The sequence below is a fragment of the Zonotrichia leucophrys genome, chromosome 20 (genome assembly GCF_028769735.1).
Source record: "Zonotrichia leucophrys gambelii isolate GWCS_2022_RI chromosome 20, RI_Zleu_2.0, whole genome shotgun sequence".
Lineage (NCBI taxonomy): Eukaryota > Metazoa > Chordata > Aves > Passeriformes > Passerellidae > Zonotrichia > Zonotrichia leucophrys.
The window spans coordinates 6,860,698-6,886,513 of NC_088189.1; the positions used below are offsets into that span (position 1 = coordinate 6,860,698).

The following is a 25,816-nucleotide window of genomic DNA, read 5'->3' on the forward strand; positions in this document are numbered from 1 at the left end:
CATTTCATGACTGATAAAATTCCATCATCCCATTGGGAGATGCTCCACCCAGGGGGAGGAGCCAAGCATTCCTACCTGGATATACTCTGAGATTTGGAACACCACAGCAGCCTTTTCCCACTGGATTCCCAGAGGAAGTCCAGGCCCATCTGCACCACCACTGGACCTTCAAAGGAAAACTCTACCCTTCTGCAAGGGTGAACACTCCAACAGAACCACATCTGTCACTGCAAGAGCACTGCAGCCACCATTTAATGGGACTGCTGCCAGCACCCTGATCCACAGGGTGCCAGGTTGCATTCTGACTCTGTTAGTGTTGTTTTGTATTACTGCATTTTTATTTTCCTAATAAAGAACTGGTTTTTCTACTCCCATATCTTTGCCTGAGAGCCCCTTAATTTCAAAATTATAATAATTTGGAGGGAGGGGATTTACATTTTCCATTTCAAGGGAGGCTCTTGCCTTCCTTAGCAGACACCTGTCTGTTCAAACCAAGACACTATCCGAAAGGACAAGAGAGGAGCAGCAACACAAAGTCATAACAGTGCAGTAAATATAATGGGGTGATGTGTTCTTCCAGAAGAAAGGGCTTTGCTGATTCCATGTACTACCAATTAAACTCCTGTTGTCTACAATATAAATAGCATAACAGAAACGGATATTAATGCAGTATAATGTTAATATAGGATTATATAGGACTATAAATAGTATTGTTTCAGTAACAATCTGTCCTCATTTCCATTCTTCTTCTCTCAAAACCCAGCAGTGCTGATGATTGCCATCTCAAATGAAAGATGGAGAAAATCCAAGACCATAAATTGTTGTCACATAATTTCCCATGGTATTACAAACACGAATTCCGAAAATTGGTTTATTCTCCATTAAAATCATTAATCTCCTTCTGCAGCTCCAAGACTACATGGATGGGCAGCAGACGATAACAATCCAGTTTTATGAAGTAGTGCAATATTTATATAAATTAATTTTATTATTATGAACAGAAGCCTTTTCCAAACAGCAACATCAGTACATTTATATTCAAAATACCAGCACCTATGTTGGAATATAAAGCTGTTGATGTTATTGATGCCCCAAAACCTGGAAGTGCTCAAGGCCAGGTAGGACAGGGCTTGGAGTGGTGGAAGGTGTCTCTGCCCTTGGCAGGGGGTTGGAATGAGATGAGCTTTAAGTTCCTTCCAACCCCAAATATTCAGGGATTTGGTGAGCCAGGGCTTACCTGTGGTCACATAGGAAGATGGCCCCATAGTCCTGGCGGTGCCTGATGACCCGGCCAATGGCCTGGTTGACAGCCCGGGACGCTTGCTGACTGTACCACTCACGCCCAGACAGATACTGCAAGAGGTAGGAGGAAGAATTAACATTGTTCACCATGTTAAATGTATTCTCTGCGCTGTACAGCCATTATTTTTTACCTAAAGAAATAAAAAGTGAAGCACAGATGTTGGATAATATCAACCAGATGTACTGACAAGTCTCAAAGAGCTGAGGAAAACCAAAGACAGGTGGACTCAAAAGTCACATCTGATTTCCAGAGCACAGAAAATTCAAGTAGCAATGTCCAAGCTGGAGAGGCTATTTCCTGTATGGTGCACTCAGAGCCCTGGCAGTACAACAGACTCTCCATATTCTTTAAGACTGTAGATCAGACTAAATTGTCACGTCATTCATTCTTGTGCCTGAAGCAATAGAGCACCAAACCCAAACAGCCTGACACACACCACCACACTTCCAAAACAATCATTCCCAAAACAGCCAGCAGAGGCCATTCTTCCTGCCCACCCACTCTCTGGATGTAAAACATCCCTCAGAATGAGAGATGGATAACAAACATACAAAGATTTTGTAAACTTTAATTACAACCTTTATTAGGGCCTATATTTAAGACTGTTCCAGAACATGGAACCTTCAACACTGTTTAAAAAAGATGGCTGGATTTGTGACAAATTCCCAAGCTGTTTGAATTTCTGATATTCATGGTCCCACGAGACTGAGAGGATATGGAAAGCCAGAACCCACTGGGACAAGAGAGAGAACCAATGACAAGAACATGCAAACAGCCAAGAGTGAGAAGCTGCCCAGTCTTACCTGTCCACCTGCACCACTTTTTCTCATCTCATCCAGGAACTGCATCTTTAAAATGACTCTGGGCTCCATACGAGGGGGAAATGGAAGCCCAGTAATGATGACTCCTCGTCCATTTATGTCTGCAAAGTCCAAGCCTTCACTGGCCTGCAAGGACAGAGTTTTCCATCCTCAATAGAGTTTGCAGTGACATTTCAGAGCAATTCAGCAGTTGTTGGCCCTTTTTCTCCATTCAATTACCTCCCTGGTCTAGTGTAGTTAATCAATAGCGTGAATGAATAATTTCAACTAGATTTTTTTTTCTTTTATTACCAGGAGTTTAAACTTGACTTTTTCCTCTGCCAAAGAACAGCTCAGCAAACCCTGTTCATAGCTGTCCTGTTCCTGGATAATATCAGCTGTATTGAGAACATGTCAACACCTTTGTTTAAACCTTTCACACCCTGGGGGTTGTTGACAAGACATAACAACATAGCAAATCTTCTCTGACAGTAAAAATTAACAGAATCACTTCAAAGCAATAACATAAAGCCACCAGGTTCACCAGACCATAGTGCCATGCCCAGCAGCTGTGCTGTTGACATTCCATCAAGTATCTGTCACTCATGTGTCCTACACATGCTCACTGTGCTGGCAAATCACTTTGTGAAATGAATAAAGTTGAACAGACTGAAAAAAAAAATCAAGGAAAAAAAAAGCTGTTTTCTTTTTCAGCTGAATCAATTATCCAAATCTCAGCAACAATACTTGAGAGAGCCACATCTTTTCTTCACTTCAACAGCCTCTTTGGAGACTGGGACCAAAGCTGCAAAAGAAGTTGTAACTTCTTCTGGTATACAGTAAACAGCAGCAAAAAGGCTCAAAGAGTAATTTCACCAGTATTTCCACTGATAAACATAAGTCAATTTACCAGCACTGGAAGATGCAAAGGAAAGGCCATCAAATGCACAGAACAGGAAGTTAATAAAGCAAGTGTTTTAAGGCTAAGCATTATGTTTGGTTTGCAACAGTGTTGTTTTAACTTGTTTCATTACAGTTCTCCAGAACAGCTGCTCTCATCTAATGGGTTATGTTTTCAGTGAGCAGCCTACATGAAATGCAAGTATGATGCTCATCCACTTCAGAGAAATCAAAATGTGTCCCTCCAATAAAAACAAGAGTGAATCACACAGAAATGTGACCTAATTTTGAAAAAGCTTCAGAGCACTTGTTTTTTCCCCGTATATAATTACAGTCGAATAATAAGAAAGGTACTTAAATCCAAAAGGAAGTTTTTTTCTTATCAATTATATAATATGACCTCAGATGAAACAAATTCTCAGTTACATTACCTTGCCCCGACACACTGCCAAAAAAGCAGCTCCATTGGACTTAGGACAGGCGACTTTATCATAGTAGGCATCAATAACCTAAAATACAAACAAGTTTAAGAGGAAGAATGGTATTATCCTGTACTAAGATCTTTGTACACTAAGATCTAAACTGTGATTAATTTGGCTTAGTATAACTGTCAACTAATTGCAAGTGTGAGAAGCCATTTTCTCAGTAAAATCCTCATATCACTGTGAAATCCAGAAAACATCTGGGTAAGCACAAAAAAATTCAGGTACTTCTGATAAGATGGACCATCCTGTGTTTCTGCAGATTGTTAAGTAAAATAGACACAACAGGAAAGCAATTATAAACATTAATTATTCCAAGAAACAAACAGAATGGCTATAAATAAATAGGATGACACTGTACAATTGTTAAACATCCAAAGCAGGATGAGCTGGGAGGAAAAGTCCTGCAGAACATTCACAAATGCTGTCTACTGAAGTGACAGCTTTCCACCAGCTCGATTACTCAGCACTTGTGTGTGTTGGCTGCTTTACGTCACCAGATTTAAATGAAGACTGAACCCTGTATGGCCAGACAAGAGAGGAAAGGAAGGATGCACAGCAAAACTACACTTCAAAGTAGCAGTCAGAGTTTTACTTTCACTCTAGGCCAAAACTTGGGGTGTTTCATACCCAAACACACTTTAGAAAAGGTCATTAAACATAAAAACAATTTCTGAAAATGATGAAAGTATGTAATGGAAATAATCGACCTCTGAAAAGCTTCCTTTGTTCCTGGGTTCCACAAACATCGGCTTCACTTCTTCTATTCTTTTGGCAAAATCATGCTCCTGTTGGAAAGAGAAGGAGCAGGTCAGAAATGCCAAGTGAGCTCACTCCACAAGAACAGAAACACTTCTTCACCACAGCCTGCTCCTCTCCTGCCAAACACTGGGAGAGATGGGAGCAGAAACGTGCAACCCCCTGAGAGCATTAGCAGTGATTCCTTGCAGTTGGAGCACCTCAGGCATCAGGCAGATGGGAGAGTTGCTGCACCCACCTCCCAGTCCCACTCCACAGCATAGAACCTCTGCCCCTGCCTTTTCAAGCAGCATTTAAACCAAAACTGTTCTGGCAAATCTCACCAGGGACATTCAACTCATGAGCACAGAAGTACCAGAAGTTACAGCTGCAATGGTTGCAAATTAAAAATAAAGAAGAAATGCTCATATTGGACTTTTTTCCTCCTTTTTTCAGAGAAAGGTCTAGTGAACTAAATAAAATGTGATATCAGATGGAATAATATATTAAGATTCTTTTGGGTTTGGTTTCTACAGCACTGCACTTCAGTATATTGTGATCAAAATAAAAGAAGCCTTACCTGAGATTTTGCCTTCCAGATTTTATAATTTACTTACTAACAAAAAATTTTTCATAGAATCCCAGAACATTTTGGGTTGGAAGGGACCTTAATAATAATTTAGTTCCAACTCCCTTCCATGAGCAACAACCACGTCCAATAGAAGGTTTTTAATTTAACATAGTTAAATGGAATAACTACAAGCTGCCTGATGCAAGTAACCAAACCACCTAACAAAGGCAGAGCAATGAACATACTCTCCAATATTCCAGGCTCTTATCCATGACAGGGTAGGATGGGAAGAACACCAAGAGCCCATGTGGCACAACTCGCACAAGGTTGCCTGCAGGGAGAGAAGACAAGAGTGCAGCTCAGGGCATTTTCATCCTGGGATGGAGAACATGGACTGCAGAGGAAAAACAACAGTGTGGCCTCCTTCCCAAATATTTTCTACTTTCTTGACATGAATGATTATGTATTAGAAGTTGTTCAATTTCTTAAAATAATTTGATAATCTTGTCAAGGTGTAAGTTTGAAGCCAAACTAGCTTTCATTTCTTCCTCCACATCCTTCAAGCATTTCTAGATTTAACTGATTCTTTTCAATCATGTTAGCCAAGCTACACAGATGATCTTTTATTCTGTCCTTATGTGTTATGACTTTGTAATTCTATTATAAAAGATTACCAAAACAATAAATGCTGTCTTCAGGCAGGCTTGACACAGTCTAAAGTGTTACAAAAAATTGCACTGATTTCCTGTGATTCTCAATTGCTCTGCTGCATCATCTCTGGGAATTGATTTCCTAGTTTGAGCCACTTTCTGACTGTGTTTAGTAACCACATTTTTGATCCAAACACAAACTCCTGACAGAAGTCCAGACTTGGAAATATGAAACCAGAGACTCAATTTAATGTGCTATTGCAGCAGCCAGTTGCCTTGAGCAAGTAGAAACATGGAAAACCTGATAGCAGCAAGCTATGCACTGCAATCCTTTATCTTTCTCTTACTGCATCTTCTTTAGCATTTCCCTTTCTAAATTTCCAAATATCCTGGGCATGAACCCATTTCTGAAATCCACACACTTCACTTACCAATTGTTTTCCCCAGAGAAGATAAATAATCCTCTGAAAACCTACAAAGAAGAAAAATCAAATAACACCATTGCATTTCCTTTTCTATGTTTTTCATCCACACTGACTTCCTTTGACTTTCATCTAAAATAATATTTGCAGACTGCCAGTTGCTCTCCCTTCTTTGGCAAGTACCAACACCGAGGGCAAGAATTAACAATACCTTGACTACATTTTATTAATACTATGAAATATTCTTATTGATAGCTCTGAAGATGATCTAAGCTTCAATATTTCAAAATGTTCAGGTAGAAATGGCAGCCACATGAGTAGCAACACATGTGTGACTTTTGCCAGGAAGTCTGCCAAGCCTGACTAACATTACAATTAGGTGTGGTGTTGCTGCAATTAGTTTGGTTACTATGGTTATTACTCAATAAATCACTTTGTCTTTGGCTGAAGAAGTTCTGCTCTCCAGTGGGCAGGATTATTTATGTTCTTCCACACCTGACTGAAAACTCCCCTATTCTCTCATGCCTTTATGATCCTTTTTTTTAGTGCCTTGTAGTTTTGTGTACTGTTTTCCCAGAAAATTTATATATGCAGGGAAAAAACCTAACATATATACTTTTATAGGACATACAAAAACCAGTATCAACACAGAGATGTTGTCAAAACAGAGTGAACACAGTGAATCCCTTTCCTTCAAAAAATCCCCATGTTCTAAAAGCCCTAGAGGGGTGGAATCCCCAACCCTCTTTCTTTAAAATACAGTATCTTCAGCAGAAATACACTGAAATGGCACACTAAAGCTTCTGAAAATAAGAAATGCAGTCTGAGGGTTTTCCAGATTATGACTTCTCTGTAAAAAACCATTACAATTACTAAGTCCCTTTCCAGTTCCGTGGAATATTTGGCCTTTGCTGGCAGCAGAAGCACTGCCAACTCTGAACAACAGATAGAAAGACAAAGAGATGGAAGACCAGACAAGCAAGAAAAATGATGATGAAAAGCTTGACAAATATTTGGACATGTTTTCCTTAAGAAGGCAATCCAGAGGTGAAAGAGAGGCTGGGCATGGTGACAAGCTTTAAATATAAAAATAGTTATTGCAAAGGCCAGTCATGTTTCAAGTCAATTAAGCCTTCAGCAAAAAAAAAATTGGATAGGATTCAGTGCAGCTCCTGGGGGATGGCTGTGGGTGCAGTCCCAGCTGAGGCTGGCCAGGGCCATCAAGGAATATCAGTGCCTGATCCCTTCCAGACCTTCAATAGGAGTGGTTAAAGGGTGTTGTTATTCAGCATTTATCCAAGAAAACCACTACAGATCCCTTACTTAGCTGGCATACTCCTGTTAACAGAACTCAACGTTGGAACCCAAAGCTTCCAAGCAGGATTCCACATGGAAGTTCATTACCTTCTTTCATAGGTGGAAGTAAGCACAGCTCCATCAGGTCCCTTTGGAATGATCCCCACCCAGAGCTGGTGTTTATCAATTACATGAGGATTCTCCAGGCAAACAGGGAAAGGGCTGGAGAAAAAAGGAAGAAGATCCCAGTCATACCCATTATATGATTCCCTACCAGTTCCAGAACCATAGAATCATAGAATGGTTTAATTGGAAGAAACCTTAAAGCTCATCTCATTTCACCCCTTCCATGGCAGGGACACCTTCCACTATCCCAGGCTGCTCCAAGCCCCATCCAGCTTGGCCTTGGACATTTCCAGGGATGGGGCAGCCACAGCTTCTCTGGACAAACAGAGGACTTTAAAATCCTGAAATAACACCTAAATCCACAAGAACATATTGTGCATCTTTCAGGAATGGCAGTGTCCCACACCCAGGTACTCACATCTGCATTTCCATGGTAAATGATGAGAGGGGGGAGAGTGTCCCACTGGTGAGGATGATTGTCCTGACTCCCTGGCGAACCAGCTCGTGCATGCTGTACCCAGGGCTGAAACACCAATAGCTTAAAGTCTTCCCTGCATTAAATAAAGAGAAAACACTAAGAAATCAAAGTGGAAAAACTGGACTATGACCAGCATATGGCACACAGCACCTGAACTTCTGAGAGTAAACCAGACAGCATCCAAAGTCAAAATTCCAGATGTATGGTATCTCCTGCTTTGGTTCTTCCCAGATTTAATGACTTTTAATGAAAATATCACTGCTTCCTCATAATCTAACAAGAGAGTATGTCCAACCTTGCACTGGCTTGAAAAAAGAACCCCTTATCTATAAGGAATTTCGTATGTAACTATATAGGCTATAAATCTTTCACCTAAACTTCCCACTTTCCCCAGAGTCAACTCACAAACATTTCAATTTCTGCTCAAATCTTTTGTGGGATGTGGTGACAAATATACATATCTATATATATATATATATATACACACACATATATGTATTTTAGTGTGTGACTCTGAAAATATGTAAGTTATCAACAGAAAGAATATTAAGAAAAATAAATAAATCACATCAGTAATTTCCTTCATTGCTCAGCTCAGGCTTGCTGAAAACTGCATCAGCTTGACAGAGATACAGGCACAAGGGAATGAAAAGAAAATCCATGTCAAGAACAAGAGCAGCCAAATCAAACATCACCTTTAGTTTCTGTTTCTGCTTTTCATGATTCATTTCAGTAAAAAAAATAAATACCTCTCACCGAAGTATCACGTGAATTTCTTTGAATTTTACACAAGTCAATCAAAGCCTTCATTTCCAAAAGAAAAAGCTGGTTCTTTCAGGAAATCCCCATTAAGACTTGCCCAGTGAGTCACTTACTGCTTAGAATTACAAGTGAACATTTAGCTGAAAGTTTTATCCTTCCATCTCATTTGGACAGACCTATCCAGACAATGCCCAAATTTTAGAAGACTCACATTCCAAAATTCAGGAGATTCCCTGTCTTTCTCACTCACACCAACAATTGGTGCAAATTAGTTTGGACAAGCCAGTGAGTATCTACAGATAAGAGCAAAGTCACTCAGCCAGGAACCCAAGAAATCCCAGCACAAAACCAAACTGGGCTGATATGGGATGGCCTGGAAAAGGACAGCAGCCCCTCATGTCTGCTCCTCCAGTGCTCAGCTGGAAACACATTTCTGTAACTCAGCCAGGCACCAGTTCCCAGCTCCTGGACCAGTTGGGGCTGCTGTACATTTTTAGCCTGATGTGCTGCAATTATGTCTTTAAGCTTAACAACAACAAATCCATTTTTAAAGTCCCATTCACCAGCAGGAACTGTTGGGCATTAAACAAAGCTGGGCTCTTTTTCCATTCCTGGTACAAGGACAGCTAATGCAAGGAGAAATGGCTTACTAATAGTCTACAACATGATGATTTAGAGCAAATGTTAAACTGCAACAGTCCAATATTGTTGACATAAACAGCATTTGTTCCCAGATGACTCAGGCAGCAATCTCATCAGCTACCCCAAGCTATGCCCCTTGTCCTCACCAACTACTTTGTAGAGAATGATGTTTGAGTGGACAATTTCCACAAAATCCCTGGAAAACAGCTGTTCTTAAATGCTTGAATTATTTCTAGACCATTTTCTCCATCACTACAGGAAACCAGAGACTCCATCTATCATGTCTGGCCTCTGCTAGGCTTACATAAAGGACAAATGTCAGCATACTCAGGTGTGTTACACAGGTACTTGCAAATACTGTTCTTATTTGAAAAACAAATATATCAGAATCCATCTACTGAGTCACAGAATTCTCCCACTGCTTTGTATTTCTGTGTATAAATCTTCCAAATTGTGCAATTAACCTAAAAATGTTTGTATTAGCTTCTTCCTGCACCCATCTGTAACCAAATCCACTCAGAATTATTCCTGCATCTTAAAACTCCAGTTGAGGAATATCTCAGGAAAACAGCATTAAGAGATTACTAAACAGCACTAATTTCCTGGAAACATTTAAGGGGCTATTATGTGCAAACCCAGTAAATTCTTGAAAATTCATTCTTTGAAAAATGTTATTTTTGCCCTTAAAAGAAGGACTACCATGAAAGAGATAATTACAGACTCATGAGCACTTAACTGAGTAATTAAGTAGCTAGTTATGAGACAAAGTATTTACTTAAGTCCCTGAAGAGTGTTCTGTTAAGAAAGCTTAGGTAAAGGGATCTGTAGCTGCCTTCTGTAATTGAAAATGTCAACTTAAATTGAAAATTTTAACTTAATTATTAAAAAATAAATTAAAATATCAGAAAGAATGAATGCTGCAGTCCAACAAAGCCAAGCTTGATGCTGCTTTATAGGAGCATTAGGATAAGCCTTTGATTCAGAAGCCAAGTTTCTTTTCTTCTAAATATATGGTTCTGAAGTTACCTCAGTTATATTGAGGTAATTCCAGATACTGGGAACTGCAGAGCATAAGGAACAAAACAGGTGGGAGGAGACTGAGAAGGGAGGAGATTGGAAAGTATAGCTGGAGCTGAAACTCTCAAGAAGTGACAACACACCCTGAAAGTTGCTCAAAGTAGGAAGTTCCACAAAGCAGGTGATCCCAGAAAAGGTAAACATGCCCCAGGGCAAGGTATTTTCTGCCTAAGAATTCACATGATCTGGACAAGATCTCTGATACATCACATGAAACTTCTCTACAGAGCTCCAAAAATGAGCAAACAAACTGTAACACCTCCACAATGTAAATAATTTCAACAGAGAACGGAATAGAATTTCTTATACCACCTCTGACAAACATTTTTGCCGTCAAAACTGTAACTGAACCCCTTTTTTGCCAAAGGCAGTTACAGCCTTATTCAACACCAGTTTTGTGTTTAAGTCAACACAGTTGTACAGAGAAATCCAGCTTGTATAAGAACAGAACCTGTAATGAACCTCAGTAGCAACCTGAGGGTTGGAGGAGAGTTCCCCATTCTTGGCTGCTCTGAAGATTTTCTCTACACCAATACAACAATTCCATGATGAAGATGATTTTCTTCCACCAGAATCATTGTCCTAAAAGAACTCCAGCAGTGCACAAACCACCAATGGTACAAGAAATTCTTATATTGGATGGCACATGCCACCTCCCCTTCAGAAATGACTATAAAAGTGAAAAGCTTGTCCCCAGCTCATTGAATCCACAATGAAGCTGCACTTGTTCTCTTCTATTTGAATCAGAAAGGAGCAGCTGATGAGTTTTCAAGGCAGCTTTTGCATGAACCTCCCCAAGAACAGTCCTATACCTTGTCTTTTAGAAGATGATGAGTTCCAGAGATCTGTCCTTTGTTTCTTTTTCTGATTACCATTATCCACATGAATATGTACCTGAAGGAAAGTAAGAAACACTTCTAGCAATGGCTGCAGAAATGAACTTGAACTTCATCCCTCAAAAAAACCTGGCCTACATTAAGAGTAATTAATGCAATTATTGCCACTTTTACAGTTTTACTAAGGTTATATAAATTTCCTGTCTCTTTTCTATTTTGCTTTCAGTATTTCGTAACCATGAGCAAAAAAGTGCATCACCATCCAACCAGTCATTTTTGAATCAGATGATGGGAGCAGCTTTTCATGGGCAGAGACCAAGCACCCAAATATTTGGGTATTTCCACCAGCATAAACCACACAGATCAAATGTAGAACACTATCATAGTGGAAAGATTTGCTTCATTTGGCAACAAAAATAGTATAAAGTCTAAATGTGATCTCTAGAAAAAGATCTGTTCCTAAAATTCATCATAGCAACACATCCCATAAATTCCAAACTTTAAACAAATTAAAACAACTTCAGGGAGGAGGTTCAGTGGTTTTGCTGCAGTTGCTTAGCACTGGGCTAAACTAAAAATACAATATTGGAAGAACACCTTGATTCTTGTTTAATACCCAATTTCAAAATTTTCTGACATTTCCATTTGCTGCACTTTCAAAATTTAATTTACAAATTCATTTTAAAATTGTGGTTTTCTTCAGAATCTAATTTAAATACCGTTCCTTTGGTGGGTTTTTTTTGGTTGTGGTCTCCTTTTTCCTCCCTGTAATCAACATCATGTGCTGTACTACCCACATCCTTCCAAGGCTGAGATACACAAAGCACAGACATTAAATGCTGTGAGGAAAAACACAGCACACAAAAGCTCCCATACCTTGTAATATTTAGATATTGCCTGACGTGGCAGGAACCCTGTTGTGACTCCTTCTGGGGGATCCACGCTGAACACTGTCTGCAAAATGCAGGGAAACAGAACCACAGAATTATTTAGGTTGGGAATGACCTCTGAGATGGTTGAGTCCAAGCTGTGATTGATCACCCAGCCCAGAGCACTGAGTGCCACATCCAGGTGTTCCACAAACACCTCCAGGGATGGGAGCTCCACCCTGGGCAGCCCCTTCCAATGCCTGACAACCCTTTCCATGTAGAAATTCTTCCTGATGTCCAACCTGAACCTCCCCTGACACTTCATGAGGTCATGTCCTCTTATCCTGTCCGTGTTCCCTGGGAGCAGAGCCTGACCCCCACCTGGCTGCTCCCTCCTGTCAGGGAGTTGTGAGGGTGAGAAGGTCCCCCCTGAGCCTCCTTTTCTCCAGGCTGAGCCCCCCAGCTCCCTCAGCCTCTCTGATGTTCCAGCCCCTTCCCCAGCTCTGTTCTCTGTCCTGGATGCTCCAGCCCTCCATGTCCTTCTTGTCATGAGGGGCTCAGAACTGCACACAGGACTCCAGGTGAAGCTTCACCATTGCCCAGACCAGAGGGACAATGACATCCCTGGTCCTGTGGCCACTTTAGTTTTGATACATACATACACATACATCCTTTTGGTAAAATCCCCACACTGAGAAGTGTCTCCACAAACATTACTGCTGCAATAACCTTAAATTTCTTTCCTTACTCTTGTTATCAAATAAGACAACAAGGTCTTATTTGATAACTCTTGAATAAAGGTGGTTCTTCCAGGCAATTCCTGCTCCCCACATGGTGCTCTCACTGTTCCAAAAACTTCAAGTCAATATCTAAACATACTCAAACTACATAAATGACAATGTTATTATTCACACTGTTCATGACTCTGACTGTGGATAAAAAAAACACTCTAAGGAGATCAGTCACAGGCAAGCATAGAAGAGCTTTTTGAGTTCCTTCAGTTTAAAATTTCATCTGTGGTCCCTCTGCTAATAACACTCTGCTTAGAAAAATAATTCAGTTGTAATCATATCTAATTGTCCATACATTAAATTAAAAGCTTCTATCTGAGTTATGCTTTTCCCCCCTTTCCTGCATGTGATGTCTCACGACTACAGATGATGCTCTTTCAAACATAAAGCATCCCAGTGCAACTTCAGTGAAAACAGCTGTGGTTCTCAAATATTTACAACTCTGTTAATTTTTCTAAACAAAATTTCTCCAGACACTGATAGGAATTACCCAAGCTCATAAGAGTATCAGCTAGTTACAAGATGTTCCCTAGCAATTAAAAAAAAAAGGCACAATTCCTGGAAATACTTACTCCTGAAAAATAGCCAAAGATATGGCGCACAAAAGGCATTTTGGTAAGTGTTCTTTGACAAGCAAGAAAAACAATTACTATTAATTAATACAAGCTGGTGTTAAATTAAGACTCAAGGCTCTGCAAGAAGCAAACTCTGTCCATGTCCCTCCTATCTCAAGATGGCAAACTGTCCCCTGGCAGATCCTTTGCAGGCACTGTCCACGTGCATGTGCTCAGCAGCAAAAAAGGGATCTGAGCTTTCTCCTCCAAAGTCAAATCTCCTTTTTTATCTATCCACAGCCCAAAAGAGCACACACAGACAATTATTCCCAGTCCTCTGGGATCAGGGGACCTGGTTTCTACTTCTGAATTTTCTCATCTCTCAGCTTTAAAACCCTGAGAAACCAATTTAAATTAGGCTCACTTGGCTTTCCCTCAGAACAGCAACCTCTCCCAGTATAAACCATTTGGTACCATAAATCACTACTACTGTACTGGAACACACATGAAAGTTTTGTTTAACCACTGCTAGAAAAATGAAATCCTGTGTATGCCACTGTGAATGCAGCCCCAAAAACACCCATGCATTCAGAGTTCAGTGCTGCAAACCTGCCAGGACCACTCAAAACACACCCAGGTGACTTGTCTTTATCATACAGGTCTGCAAGGTTTGAATAAAGTTTTCATTTTCAGTTTTAAACAGGGTGTTAATCTCTGGTGCCTTTGTGCACACATATATCAGACAAACCACTGTCTAATATAGAGGCTCACTGCATCTCTGAATTTTATGGGGCTTGGGATTTTCATAAACAAAGTTTTGGAAGTGTACAAAAAGGAGATGACAGCATTATGTGGATACCCACAAGTGTCACATTCAGTTCCTATGGAACTGAAAAGACTTTTGTTTTAGACATCTCATAAGTTAATAATTAAATGGGGAAAAAATACTGTTAAATTATCTTTTGTTTGCTTTTTTCCTTAGCCTCTCTTGTTATTTCATGAGATGATCTCATATTCCCCAACATTGCTGCAAGCAAGTTCAATGACCCAGCTCCACCTGGTGGATGCTAAGCCCAGCCAAAATTTAAATACAGCATCTCCAAAAAGAGAGACCAGAACTACAAAAGAACAACCTGGGTAAAAATCAGATTAATCCATCCCATCAGGCAGCAGCTTTCTCCTCAAAAACTACAAACTTGCACCACTGCACATCCCAACAAAAATAAAATTGATCCAATATCTTTACATATCTTTTAAACCAACTCTTCTATCCTTTATGTATAGAAGCAGCACTAAATATTTACCTGGATAATATCTGAGACCTTATGCAATCCAGATGTATTGACAAATATCCCAGTACCTGGAGAAAGCAACACAAGATTACACATGTAGAAGATGAAAAATTTTCTTTACAGAAGAGTAATTTTGGAACAGGATGCTGACAGACATTAGAACAAAAGCTTGTTAAATTAGGGGGGGGAAATCATTTTATATGATTCTCCACCTTCCTGTTTTTTTAACTCCAGGACCAAGGAAGAACTCAAGACATTAAAAGTACCATCAGCAAAATGTCAGCAAGCTTCACACCACAATCCATGTGGTTTTGGAGAAAAATAGTGTCTGTGCAAAAGTCCTCTATGTGCATGGATAGACCCAAACACTCCTGTTTTGACACAAGGTGGTTCTCAGCATCAGTTCAGCTACATGAACAGATATAAAATATGTTTCCCAGCAGAGGACTCTGCACATCTTAATAAGACAGAAGTCTTTAAGGTCAGATTTTAGCTTACAGAGGCTTTATCATTTGATGTCTCCCCCAACAACACAAATTTCCAGTTTCTTACACTAAAGAGAAAAGCCTGAGTAAAAAAGTTTAAAAGTTCATGCACTTACGGCCTGAAAGAAACTGTAAAATCTGCTCCAGTGACTCCAAGAGGGAGGATTTGGTCTGCAGGGTTATTTGGGCTTCTGCAAACAGATCAAAGATGTAGCTGCAATTTATAAAGAAAAAGCAGAATTGGGAAATACTGTAAAGAACCAAACAGGCACAAATAATGTTGCTCTTTCAGAAGAACAATTTCACCATCATGTAGCAAAACATGTTTCTGTCTCCATGAGAATGAAAAATTTCCAAGAATAAAATTAAGTACTTGCTTATAAAGACAGTGCACAATACTGCCATGGCAGAAAGCACACAGACCATGTCATTCCCTTTTTCCATCATTCCTCCCCAACATACAATCCATTGTTAATTTAGAAGCAGATTGGCATGCAATTTCCTTCTTTTCTTTTTTATCATGTATAACAGGCACCAGTTTAGAAATGAGCTCAGAGGTACCTCAGACACATCACTGCAGCACTGGTACCTCTGCTTAAATCATGACACAAAATTGAAAGAAGCACAGCTTCTTCCAGCTCAGGAAATCCAAGCAGAGGATTTTCCACTCTTGAAACACTAAAAAGGGGAGTTCTCCCAAAAATAATGATTACTATAGATAGGGGATTTCAGGAAAATTTAAACCTTGAATAAATACTATTCCCAGAAACTAGAATAGAGCTATAGCCCTAACAGCTGCCCCAGCTCAATTTGCCATTCTTTTTAACATTTAAACACATTAATGAGAAGAAATTTACCTTCCCTCTTTGGTGACTCCATTACCATTTGCTGGCAGCTCCACTGCATCAATAGCACTTTCAAGCTGAAGAAGAATTTCTTTAGGAAAATTAAGAGGAAAAAGTTAGGGTGCACAGAAAGTCATGTCTGGGACACATCTAAGTCACTTTTTCAAATGTACTTTAGGACAAAGGCTGTCACAAAAGACAGCAGCCCAGCTGTTGATCAAAACCAATTTCCTGGATATCACCTTTAAATATTCATATTCAACTCTAAGAACTTCCATGACCTCAATTTCTAATGAAGCTGAAGAGTCAGCAGCTAAATGTTAAACTCTTTACAGACAGGGAAAGTTGTTCTTGAAAATCTTTTGTATACATGAGATATCTCAAGCTCTTGATGTTAACTTCAGGTTCTGACAGCAGAATTATGCAACTGATGCAATTCCAGCACACTGACAAGGTTAGAAAACATGGGAACCTCTAACAACGAAGGAAAAGACATATTCATCTGCCAAATCTCTCTTCTTGGGAAAAAACTAACTAAACATTCTAAAAAGTTCTTGGGAAAAGTCAGATCCAGATAACTTATAAGTGAGACATTCATTGACGCTTAAGTTATGCCACATATGGCAATGCTATGTGAGCTTGATTTGTAATTGCTGACCTTTTCAAACTGCTTCAACCATTTTCAACATCACAAAATATACACTTACTCTTGATCTTTGCTATATCTTCCAGTTCCATGTTCAGTCCTGTTGAAAAAAGTGAAGACTTCAAAGAGGTTGTTTCATCCCTTTTTCATTCCCAGTTTCTTTAGGCCTTTCCAGAAATTATGGCTATGAAGGTTAGAATTGTGTACATGGAAAGATATTTTTTGTGGTCCCCTCACTGTTCTCTTTCATAGCCCCTCATGTCCCATTAGTTTGATCAAATCTTCCAGTGTCTGGCAACAATTACTAATTAACAACAATTTACTTAATAACAGGAGTGTAAATTTCCCAGAAACTTCCCCTAAAAGTTATTTTCAAGTTCTTGATAGTGGCACTTTATTATCCCAGAGAAACAGTGACGTGTCACTGTCAACACACCTGAAGTGGCCAACTCCATGTTGAATTCAGCATTGATTTCATTCTGTTGAACCACTTTGGCTTGTTCCTCCAGGACAACATTTATTGCATCCATTGCTGAAGCCAGATCGTAGGGAGTCAAGTCAAAAGAAGAGGACTCCTCACACAACTTCTCCTAAAATAGAAGGAATGGAAGAATTATTCTGACCCCTCTGTGCCCTGTTTATTCAGGCAGTTTCAGACATGATGAAGTCCAGACAACCAGGCTTGATTTTATTTTTGATCTCCAGCTCAGGCCAGAGGATATTTCATAAACACCTGAAGACTTGGACTATTCATAAACAACATTTTTTCTGAAATGTAGAACAGATTTTGCCTCTTCCACATTATCAACATCCTAGAGAGTACAGACAGTAATTGTCTGATGTTCAAGCAGGAAATTCTTTACTTAGATAATTGGTTTGTTCTTCGAAAAAGCTATTTCTCTACTTTCTATTTAAAAAGTAGCAATGGTTTAAACACTCAGGATTAGTAACTTTGACAAAACTTTCTTTGACTTTGAAAATTAAATCATATATTGCTTTACAAGAAATTTTCTGTGACAAAAAGAATCATTTTCCCTGAGGATTGATGATAAATAATAAGGCCTAACCTACACAAATATTTGACTGTAATAGCTATGAAGAAATAAGTTATAAAGAAAATAAGTGCTGAGCAAGCTGCATGTGTAAACAATCTAATCAGAAAGAAATGAATTTTATTTCAGGATAATCCCTAAATTTCCACATATTAATCTGGAAGAGACAGCACCATCAGATAACTATTGCAAAATGAGCAGCTCTTCTGGCTAATTTCTGCGTGCAGGCATCAATTAGTAATTCCTGCACACTACAAAGGGAAAAACAAATCCAAACCCCAAACAACTGTGACAGGATTTCCACACATTTTTTCAACAGAAGATGTTCTGAGGAAAGGAGCAAACCCTGGATGCAGCCAGGCAAGGCTCTCTAGTGAAGCAGAGCAGGCCCGGGTGGATGTTTACTGAAAGGACACCAGGCACTCACACAACAAACCACAGCTATTCAGCAGAAATCCCACTGGGAGACTGTGCCTTCATGTGGCAGAGAAAGGGACATATTTCAAATGTTCCTCTGCATTTCATCATTTAGAAAAGAGCTTCAAGCCAGCAAAAAAGGAAGAACTCCTACAGCAGCATTCATTATTTTTTCTTGTTTTCCTCTGTGAGTGAGGACTTGGAAATATTACAAGAGGCCTGTTTGCCATCTACTGCACTTGGCAGAGCTGATGCAGATTCAAGAGTGGGTCTTCCATCATTTCTTACACAGTGTTTTCTTAGAAGTCTCCAAGAAAAGAAGCACTTCATAAATCTGGAGATGCACCCTTTAGAAAGAAACCATCACCTCATAAAAAAAATCAGCAGTGTCAAAGGACTGTTAACTCAACTACAAAATTTAACTGTCAGAGAAACAAGAAATGTTCATGATAATGAATATTAGCAACATACACCTGAGTACAGATTTTACAGGCTGTTTGTTTTACTCTTTGGGTGCAGATTGAAAATGGTAACAGACCAGAACAACTCACCACATTGTGAGCTTCATCGAGTATCACCACAGTCCCCTTCAGGTCCAAGTTGTGTGATTTCCTGCTCTAAAGACAAAATCAGAACAAAGAAGTGGACAAAAAGGCCACTGAGAAATAGGGATTTGATTGGCTGAGAAGTGGATGCTGAGATACTTTGGGGTTCTCATGTATTTTTTATTTGGGTTGGTTTTTTCCTTTGAGAAAACAGCAAGTAATGGCTGTGGCTGCCGGCTGCAGAAACCACAGAATCACTTTCTCTGGAAATGAAGGTGCTAAAATGTATGATGTAAATGTTTATAGAGGTTACAATTTGTAATAAAGAAAAAAAAAACCCTGATGTGTCATATTTGGATTATTTTGACTAATTTGAGAAAGTTTAACTATTAATTTGAGTCACTTTGAGTCATTTTTGACAACAGAGATCTGGGAGAAGTGGGGTGTAATGCAGAGGATTTGCCTTGTATTCACAACTTGATGCTTGTGTTGCCTTTGCAAATGGATATTCTGGCACAACCCCTCCAGCACCACATGACTTCATTTCACAATGCTTCTCTGCTTGTAGGGCTTAAGGGATCTTTTAAATTTCTTTTTTAATTCATTAAACTTTCAGTCTTCCTGCAGCAGTGGGGTACAATCTAGCTTTTACTATAATTCATTAATTACTTCAAGTTGCATGAAGATGTCAGCACATTTGTTTCCTCAACAGAGTTTTCAAAGGTTTCACTTCCTATCCATAAAATACAAACAGCTTATTACAACTGTTTGTACACAAAACCAGAAATTCTTTCCAATTGATATGTCCAGTTTCTACTGAAAACTTCCTTATTCTGAAAATCATGCAACAGCTGCAGGAACAGAAACACATCGGATTGCATGCAAAAATACTGCACAGTATGTGACTGAAGATTTGTGTCCAGGAAGTGAATGTCACCTAAAAATGGAACCACATTCTGCAAAGCTAATTCTATGAGTATAGAAAAATGTCAAATATTTTTTTTTTTAATCATGGGAAAGAAATTACAGAGAAAACCCCATGGTCCTGAACTGAACTGGGGTTTGGTCAGTTTTGAATCACACATAATGCATCCACTTGCCAGGCATCACTCTTCACTGTTTATCCACTAAAAGCCAACATAAAACAAACAGAAGAACAACTGTATTTAAAAGCAAAGTTACATGTTACCTTTGAGTCTAGTAAATAGTTGTAAGGCATAAAAATAATGTCTGCTTGCTGCTTCAGGCTCCGAGAGAGATAATAAGGACAAGCTCTGTTTAAAAAAAGAAAACAGTACAGACTATAATGCTTGCAGAAATATTAAGAGGGTATTCAACATTCATGCACTCTGATACACAAATGGATTAATAAAAGTGAACAGAGAAACAATTTTCATTATTTTCACAAGACAGGGGGAGGAAGGTCAGAGGGGACCACTCACCTGTGCTTGTTTCCATTTTTAACCAAGTCTTCAATATCCATGATTGATTCAATCACTTCTTTCTCTGTACTCTTTTCTGTAAAAGATGACATTAAAATGACACCAGCTTAGGTGAAGGCATCACACAAAGATTTGTTGTTACCCTGATCATCAAACTCACCCACTAATGTTTCACTCTTGAAAGACAGTAACACAGAAAAACACAGGTGGATTTTGCCAACTCTTCCAAACCTCTCCACCTGCCTAGCAAATCCCTCCCTCTCCAAAAACCAGGGCTTTGCTTCCAGGGGAAGTGAAGGTGAGCCACACTCACCTTCGACATTGTTATAGAAATGACAAGCACGAGCCATCACTTTCATTCTGCACATGTAGATCTGTAAAACAAAGCTTATTTCAGCCCAAAGTAGAACAGCCTGTCAGGAACTGAATGCAGGTTAAGGAGTGGAATCAGTTCTAACCCCAGCTAATAAATAAATGCTAATCAAAGTTCTTCAGCTTTAAAACCACATACCCTGCTCACCTTCCAAGTTAGGCTCTTTTTTTGCAGCACAGAACACGCACATGCTCAGAGAAAAATGTGTTATGTTTTACTCTTAATATTTTTCAAAACAGTAATCTTTGATATTGTAAAAATAACAGCTAAATCAATAGCTGAAGCAATGTTTTGAAATTATTGCTCTTGACAGACTCATAGCAGATCAGAAACTACAAATTATTAACTGTCATGTTCTACACATTTTTCTTTGGATAGAAAATGTCACCAGAGGCAGAATTACATTTTGCACTCACATAACTGGAAACCAAACATTCCTAAAAACACATTTAGAACTACTGTAAATGCAGCCTCTTGTAGCTAAACAATGTCAGAGTGAAGAATGGCACAGAAATGACACAAAAGCCTCCACGTTCTCCCTGAACATCCTCTCCAGGCTCTGGTCTCACCTGCATGTGGTTGCTCTCCTGTCGCTTCACCTCAGGGTTAATGCAGAGCTGCTCCCTGGACCCCAGCACACAAACCTTTGGCCTGGATACACAAAACTGACATTAAAAATAAGGCAAGAGAGAACAGAGTTGTACATGCTTAGATTCAATATCTCAAAAGTGAAAGATTCAGGTGAAAGAGATGAGCCCAAAGCAAGGTTCAGAGCCAGAACAAGTCAATTAGTCTGGCTGTAACTGCTGTGTGTGTTACTGGACGTGGGGGCACTGCATCTCTGCTGGCAGCAGTGGGTGTTAATAAGCAGCAGCAGCTCACAGCAAGAAGTCACAAGCAGCAATTTGCACCATCCACCACAAAATCTGGGTTCTGTTATGACAGCTCAGCCCAGGCAGCTGGGGCCTGTCAGCCATTACAAGCTTTTCCCAGCTGGTTGTGATGTTCAGAGCAAGGTTAGGACAGAACTGGTTCACTACAAACATTCACCATGGTTTGGGCTTTGTTGCTTATTACAAGTTTGTATCTCTCCAAGAACTACATGAACAAATGGCTGTGCCTGTCCAAAGTTTAGCCACACACTGGCATGAGAACAGCTGAAAACTGTGACAGGCACTGGTATAACAGAACGACAAAGTTCTTAAAAGATTTACATCAGCCTAATGAGCTCAACTTGGCAATGGCTTCTCACTGCCTTAAAAATGCCCCCAGAAAAATATAAATAGGGGAAATTTAAAAAGGTAATTTAATAAGTTAATGTGTCAAGTAAAAAACCAAAACCAGACTGAATTCTGAAGATTCTATGACTGAAGGAGAGAAGCTGTGAAGTATTAAAATAAACCAAGCCCATCAACAAAGAAAACCAGGCTCTAAACATGCACATTAAAGGAACTACATTTCTCTGGATAGCATCTTTTATGCATTCATCCACAGAAGTCCAAACAATAACTACACCAGAGGGGTTTCTCTACCTTTTCTTTGAATAAGGACACTACCCTAAATCATACCCACCTGTACACTGTGTTCTTTAGCTCATTAATGACCTGTGTAAGCTGGGAGTGAGTCCTGGAGGCATAAATTATTTTTGGAATGTCAGTGTAATAAGCTGCCAAATAGAAGAGAAAAAAAAAGGCAGAAAGACATTATAAGCATAGAAAGGAGAACTAGGGATATTCTTAGCCTCCTTCCCCAGCTGGTACTATGGTAACAGTTTGGCTTGTAGAGACAGCAGGAAATGCTGTCATCCAACTATTCACATACATAAAATGAGCTAAATTATTTTCCAAGAACTAAATGAGCTCCAAGAAAAATTCCAACTACATAAAACACCTTGAAAATGTATAAAATGGTGAAACTGTGCTCCATCTGCTCAACAACAGCTCTATAACTTTTATAATTGTATATTTATTATAAAGGACAGACAAAAGCACGTGTTGACTACCATTCCTGAGTGCAGAGGTGGTGGTACTCACTTGGGACATCTCCATCTGTGGCAGCAGTGCCCCAGGAGGACACGGGTCTGTCAGGGAAGAGCTCCACCCCATTCATGCGCTGCGCGATTTTCCGGGCTGAGATGGTGTCCTTGAAGTGCTCCCTCCAGGCCAGGGTGGAACACAGCAGGCACAGGGTCTTCCCTGTGCCTGTGGGGCTCTCCAAAATGCCATTCACCTTCTTTGGTGGAGAGAAAGAAGAGAGGGATTGAGGGGTTCAGCAGGACAGGTCTTGGTGCAGCCAAGGAGCAAGCGCCAGCTGGCAGCCCCACCAAGGAACACCCACACACGAGGTCTAATCAACATGTAGGACCCTCTAATTAACTTAATGAGGCTTAATCAAAAAGCCAGAGCCAGCCATCACATTTTTTAGCACAATAATTCAATTCTCCACTCTTAGAGCCATTGGAGTGTGTCACATTTCAGCATAAAATACATGAAAATGTGAGAAGTTACTGAAAAACCAGCCCAGAAAGTTAAGGCTCCCAGTTAACAGAGTGATGGTTTCCCTTAGGATTAAGGTTTTATCCATGCCAGCTTAGGCACAGAACTTTGTCAGCACTTGGAACACCTTGACCTACAGGATGTCACAATTTTTAAGTGTGTGGCAATACTAAAAATTGGAAAAAAGCAGCAGCTGAGCTCAAGGGTATGAGAGGAATTTATATCACAATACTGTGAGTTCAATGAGAGGAGGCACCAAGCAGGTACTGTGATCCAGAGCTTATGGTGGAAAGCCAAAGTTCCCACAATAATCTTGTTTGGTCCCTCAGAACAATCCTTTGGTTCCCACAAAGATGTGTCCAGAAAAAAAGGTAATTACTGTGAAAAATACCATTTTATTATTTTGACGTTCATTCAGTAAAATTCTCCTCTCACACAGCAAATGGAAAATTATACAAATAGTCCAGATATTAACAAGACAAGGTAAAATCCCTCCTGTGAGGAAAGGCTGAGACAATTGGGATTGCTCAGCTTGGAGAACAGAAGACTCCAAGGTGACCTAACTGGGACCTTCCAGATTCTGAAGGGGGCTATAAGAAGCATGGAAAGGGACTTTTTTCAAGGACCTGTAGTAACAGGACAAGGAAGAATCGATTCCTACTGACAGAGAGTAGGTTTATATTGGAGAATAGAAATAAATTGTTCCCTGTAAGGTGGAGAGGCCCTAGCACAGGGTGCCCAGAGAAGCTGTGGCTGCCCCATCCCTGGAAGTGGGAGGCCAGGTAGGATGGGGTTTGGAGCAGCCTGGGATAGTGCAAAGTGTCCCTGCCCATGGCAGGGGGTGTAACAAGGTGAGCTTTAATGTCCCTTTCAACCCAAACCATTCATGATTCTGCAGTCAGACCCAACCAGCCAAGGACAGACTGCATGAACACAAGCAGCCTTTCTTCCTTTTCCCAATTTAGGCAGGAACAGCCCATCTATATTTCTACTGACTGTCACCTGCCAGCCACGATTTTCATTACCACAGAGTAAAATCAAAATACAAGTAAAAGGTCAGAGAAGATTTGGAAAAGCAGCATACAAAGCACATAAAGAAAACTTGAATTGTGACAACCTCTTCTTAGAGAAACCATTTAGTACAGTTAGAAATGACACACAGTTGGACACTCACTCACCTTTTGCAGGCATTCCAGTACCTTGGCCATGTAGGCTTCCTGGCATGGGTAGGGCTGGAAGGGGAAATCCACTGTGATCCCATTCAGAGTGATCCTGGGCATGGCTCCTTCCCTGAGGTGCCTGCAAGGAAGAGCAGACCATGCTGACCCTGTTGTGGTGGCGATATCGTGCCAAGATAAGCTGAAAGAGACCTGGAAGTTCACCTCATTCAACCCCATTCCACTATGCCAGGCTGCTCCAAGCCCCATCCAACCTGGCCTTGGGCACTCCCATGGATCCAGGGACAGCCACAGCTTCTCTGGGCACCCTGCGCCAGAGCTGTCACCATTCTCAGAGGGAAAAATTTCTTCCCAGTATCACACTCAGTCAGGCTGCAGCGTTCCCCTGGGTCCAGCCACGCCAGGCCCGTGTAAAGTGCCTCCCTCCACCTTTCCTGTCGGGCCCTGCGGGCACGGGAAGGAGCAATCGGGACACAGCGTTCCGGGCCGGGCCGGTACCAGCGGCTCCGCAGGAGGGTCACGGGCACTCGGCATCCCCTCCCGGTCCCGTACTCCGGGGCTGCACCGCCCGCTCCAGCCCCTGCTCCCGCGGTCCAGAGCTTATGGTGGAAAGCTAGATCCCTGTGATCTAGGGCTCCCATGTCCCGTGTCCCTGTATTGCTCTGTCCCTGTGTCTCCTCAGCCCCGCGGTTTCAGATCTCTGCGCTCCAGGACTCCCATGTCCCCATATTGCTGTGTTGCCGTGTCCCCGTATTGCTCTGTCCCTGTGTCCCCGTGTCTCCGCGCTCCCGGCGGTCCCAGATCCCTGTGCTCCGGGGTTCCCGTACCCCCGTGTCCCCACACTGCCGTGACCCCACACCGCCGTGTCCCCACACCGCTGTGTCCTCGTACCCCCGTGTCGCCTGTGCCCGTGTCCCGGCTCTCCCCCACCTCCCGCTGCTCCGTTCGGAATCCCCGCGCCGCCGTCACGTGCCACACCCCCGCGTCCATGCGTCACTTCCTGCGCGCGCTCTCGCGAGAGCGGCGGCGTTGCCCCGGTAACGGGCCGGGGAGGCGGCGGCCCTGGCGGGCCCGGGCCGAGCAATCCCGGTGGAGCCCGGGCCGGGGTGTTGGGGAGCGAGCGGGGCTGGTGGCGGCTCAGGAGGAGCCCCGAGCAGGAGCAGCGCAAGCCCGGTGGGGTTTGAGCGCTGCTAGGTGTGAGGGAAGCCGGTTCCGCTTCCCAGACAGGCCCTGTGGTTCAGCCGGACGGTTCCGCAGCCGCTTCCCCCGGGGCGGAGGCCGAGCTTGGGCCCCGGAGATGCGGAGTGTGGCTGTTCGCTCGCCAAAAGCTGCATTTCCAAAGCCTCCCAGCCCTGTAGGGCCCCCCGCGGCAGGGCCCCCCGGGAGTGGCGTTTGTCCCCGTTTGCAGGGTCAGGACGTGCGACAAGCGCTGCCCTCGGGCACAGTTCGTGTCCCGGGCCCCGCTGCGCTCTGTGCCGGGCTCTGCTCCCCGTGGGCGGCGCTGCTCGCTGGAGAGGGCAGAACGCGGCGGGGTTCTTTGTGAAACCCTGGGCGTTTGAGGTGGGAGGGTTCTGTGGCTTTATGCTGAGCTCCTGCCGTAGGAACGGTAATGAATTCTGACGGGTCTCTTTTGTTAGGGGTGAATGTGCCGCGCCTTTGTTCCCGGCTTTTCTGCAGCGCGGTGCTCCCACCCTCCAGTCCTCTGCCAGTGCATCCAGGCACATCCAGGACCGGCTTTGGCATTCCAGG

General features: G+C 41.6%; 1 protein-coding gene across 4 annotated transcripts in view; it reads right to left on the reverse strand.

Annotated features, from left to right (window-relative positions):
• Positions 1–25,042, reverse strand: part of RTEL1 (regulator of telomere elongation helicase 1) — a 44,672-nt gene extending 19,630 nt beyond the window's left edge. For 3 of the 4 annotated variants that reach the window (XM_064730043.1, XM_064730044.1, XM_064730041.1), the window contains exons 1-24: positions 24,959–25,020; positions 24,068–24,188; positions 22,428–22,626; positions 21,967–22,060; positions 20,964–21,045; positions 20,335–20,395; positions 20,022–20,097; positions 19,769–19,853; positions 18,586–18,651; positions 17,002–17,155; positions 16,627–16,665; positions 15,932–16,010; positions 15,191–15,288; positions 14,602–14,657; positions 11,960–12,037; positions 11,060–11,141; positions 7,707–7,839; positions 7,271–7,384; positions 5,876–5,916; positions 5,040–5,125; positions 4,196–4,273; positions 3,435–3,512; positions 2,107–2,250; positions 1,238–1,353 (exon numbers count right to left, since the gene is read on the reverse strand). In XM_064730043.1, the coding sequence (XP_064586113.1) occupies positions 1,238–1,353; positions 2,107–2,250; positions 3,435–3,512; positions 4,196–4,273; positions 5,040–5,125; positions 5,876–5,916; positions 7,271–7,384; positions 7,707–7,839; positions 11,060–11,141; positions 11,960–12,037; positions 14,602–14,657; positions 15,191–15,288; positions 15,932–16,010; positions 16,627–16,665; positions 17,002–17,155; positions 18,586–18,651; positions 19,769–19,853; positions 20,022–20,097; positions 20,335–20,395; positions 20,964–21,045; positions 21,967–22,060; positions 22,428–22,626; positions 24,068–24,169 (2,141 nt within the window). In that variant the 5' untranslated portion in view covers positions 24,170–24,188; positions 24,959–25,020. Of the gene's footprint in view, positions 1–1,237; positions 1,354–2,106; positions 2,251–3,434; positions 3,513–4,195; positions 4,274–5,039; positions 5,126–5,875; positions 5,917–7,270; positions 7,385–7,706; positions 7,840–11,059; positions 11,142–11,959; positions 12,038–14,601; positions 14,658–15,190; positions 15,289–15,931; positions 16,011–16,626; positions 16,666–17,001; positions 17,156–18,585; positions 18,652–19,768; positions 19,854–20,021; positions 20,098–20,334; positions 20,396–20,963; positions 21,046–21,966; positions 22,061–22,427; positions 22,627–24,067; positions 24,189–24,958 lie in introns of all 4 variants that reach the window. The other variant, XM_064730042.1, reaches the window with a different exon arrangement.
• Positions 25,043–25,816: the final 774 nt, after the last annotated feature.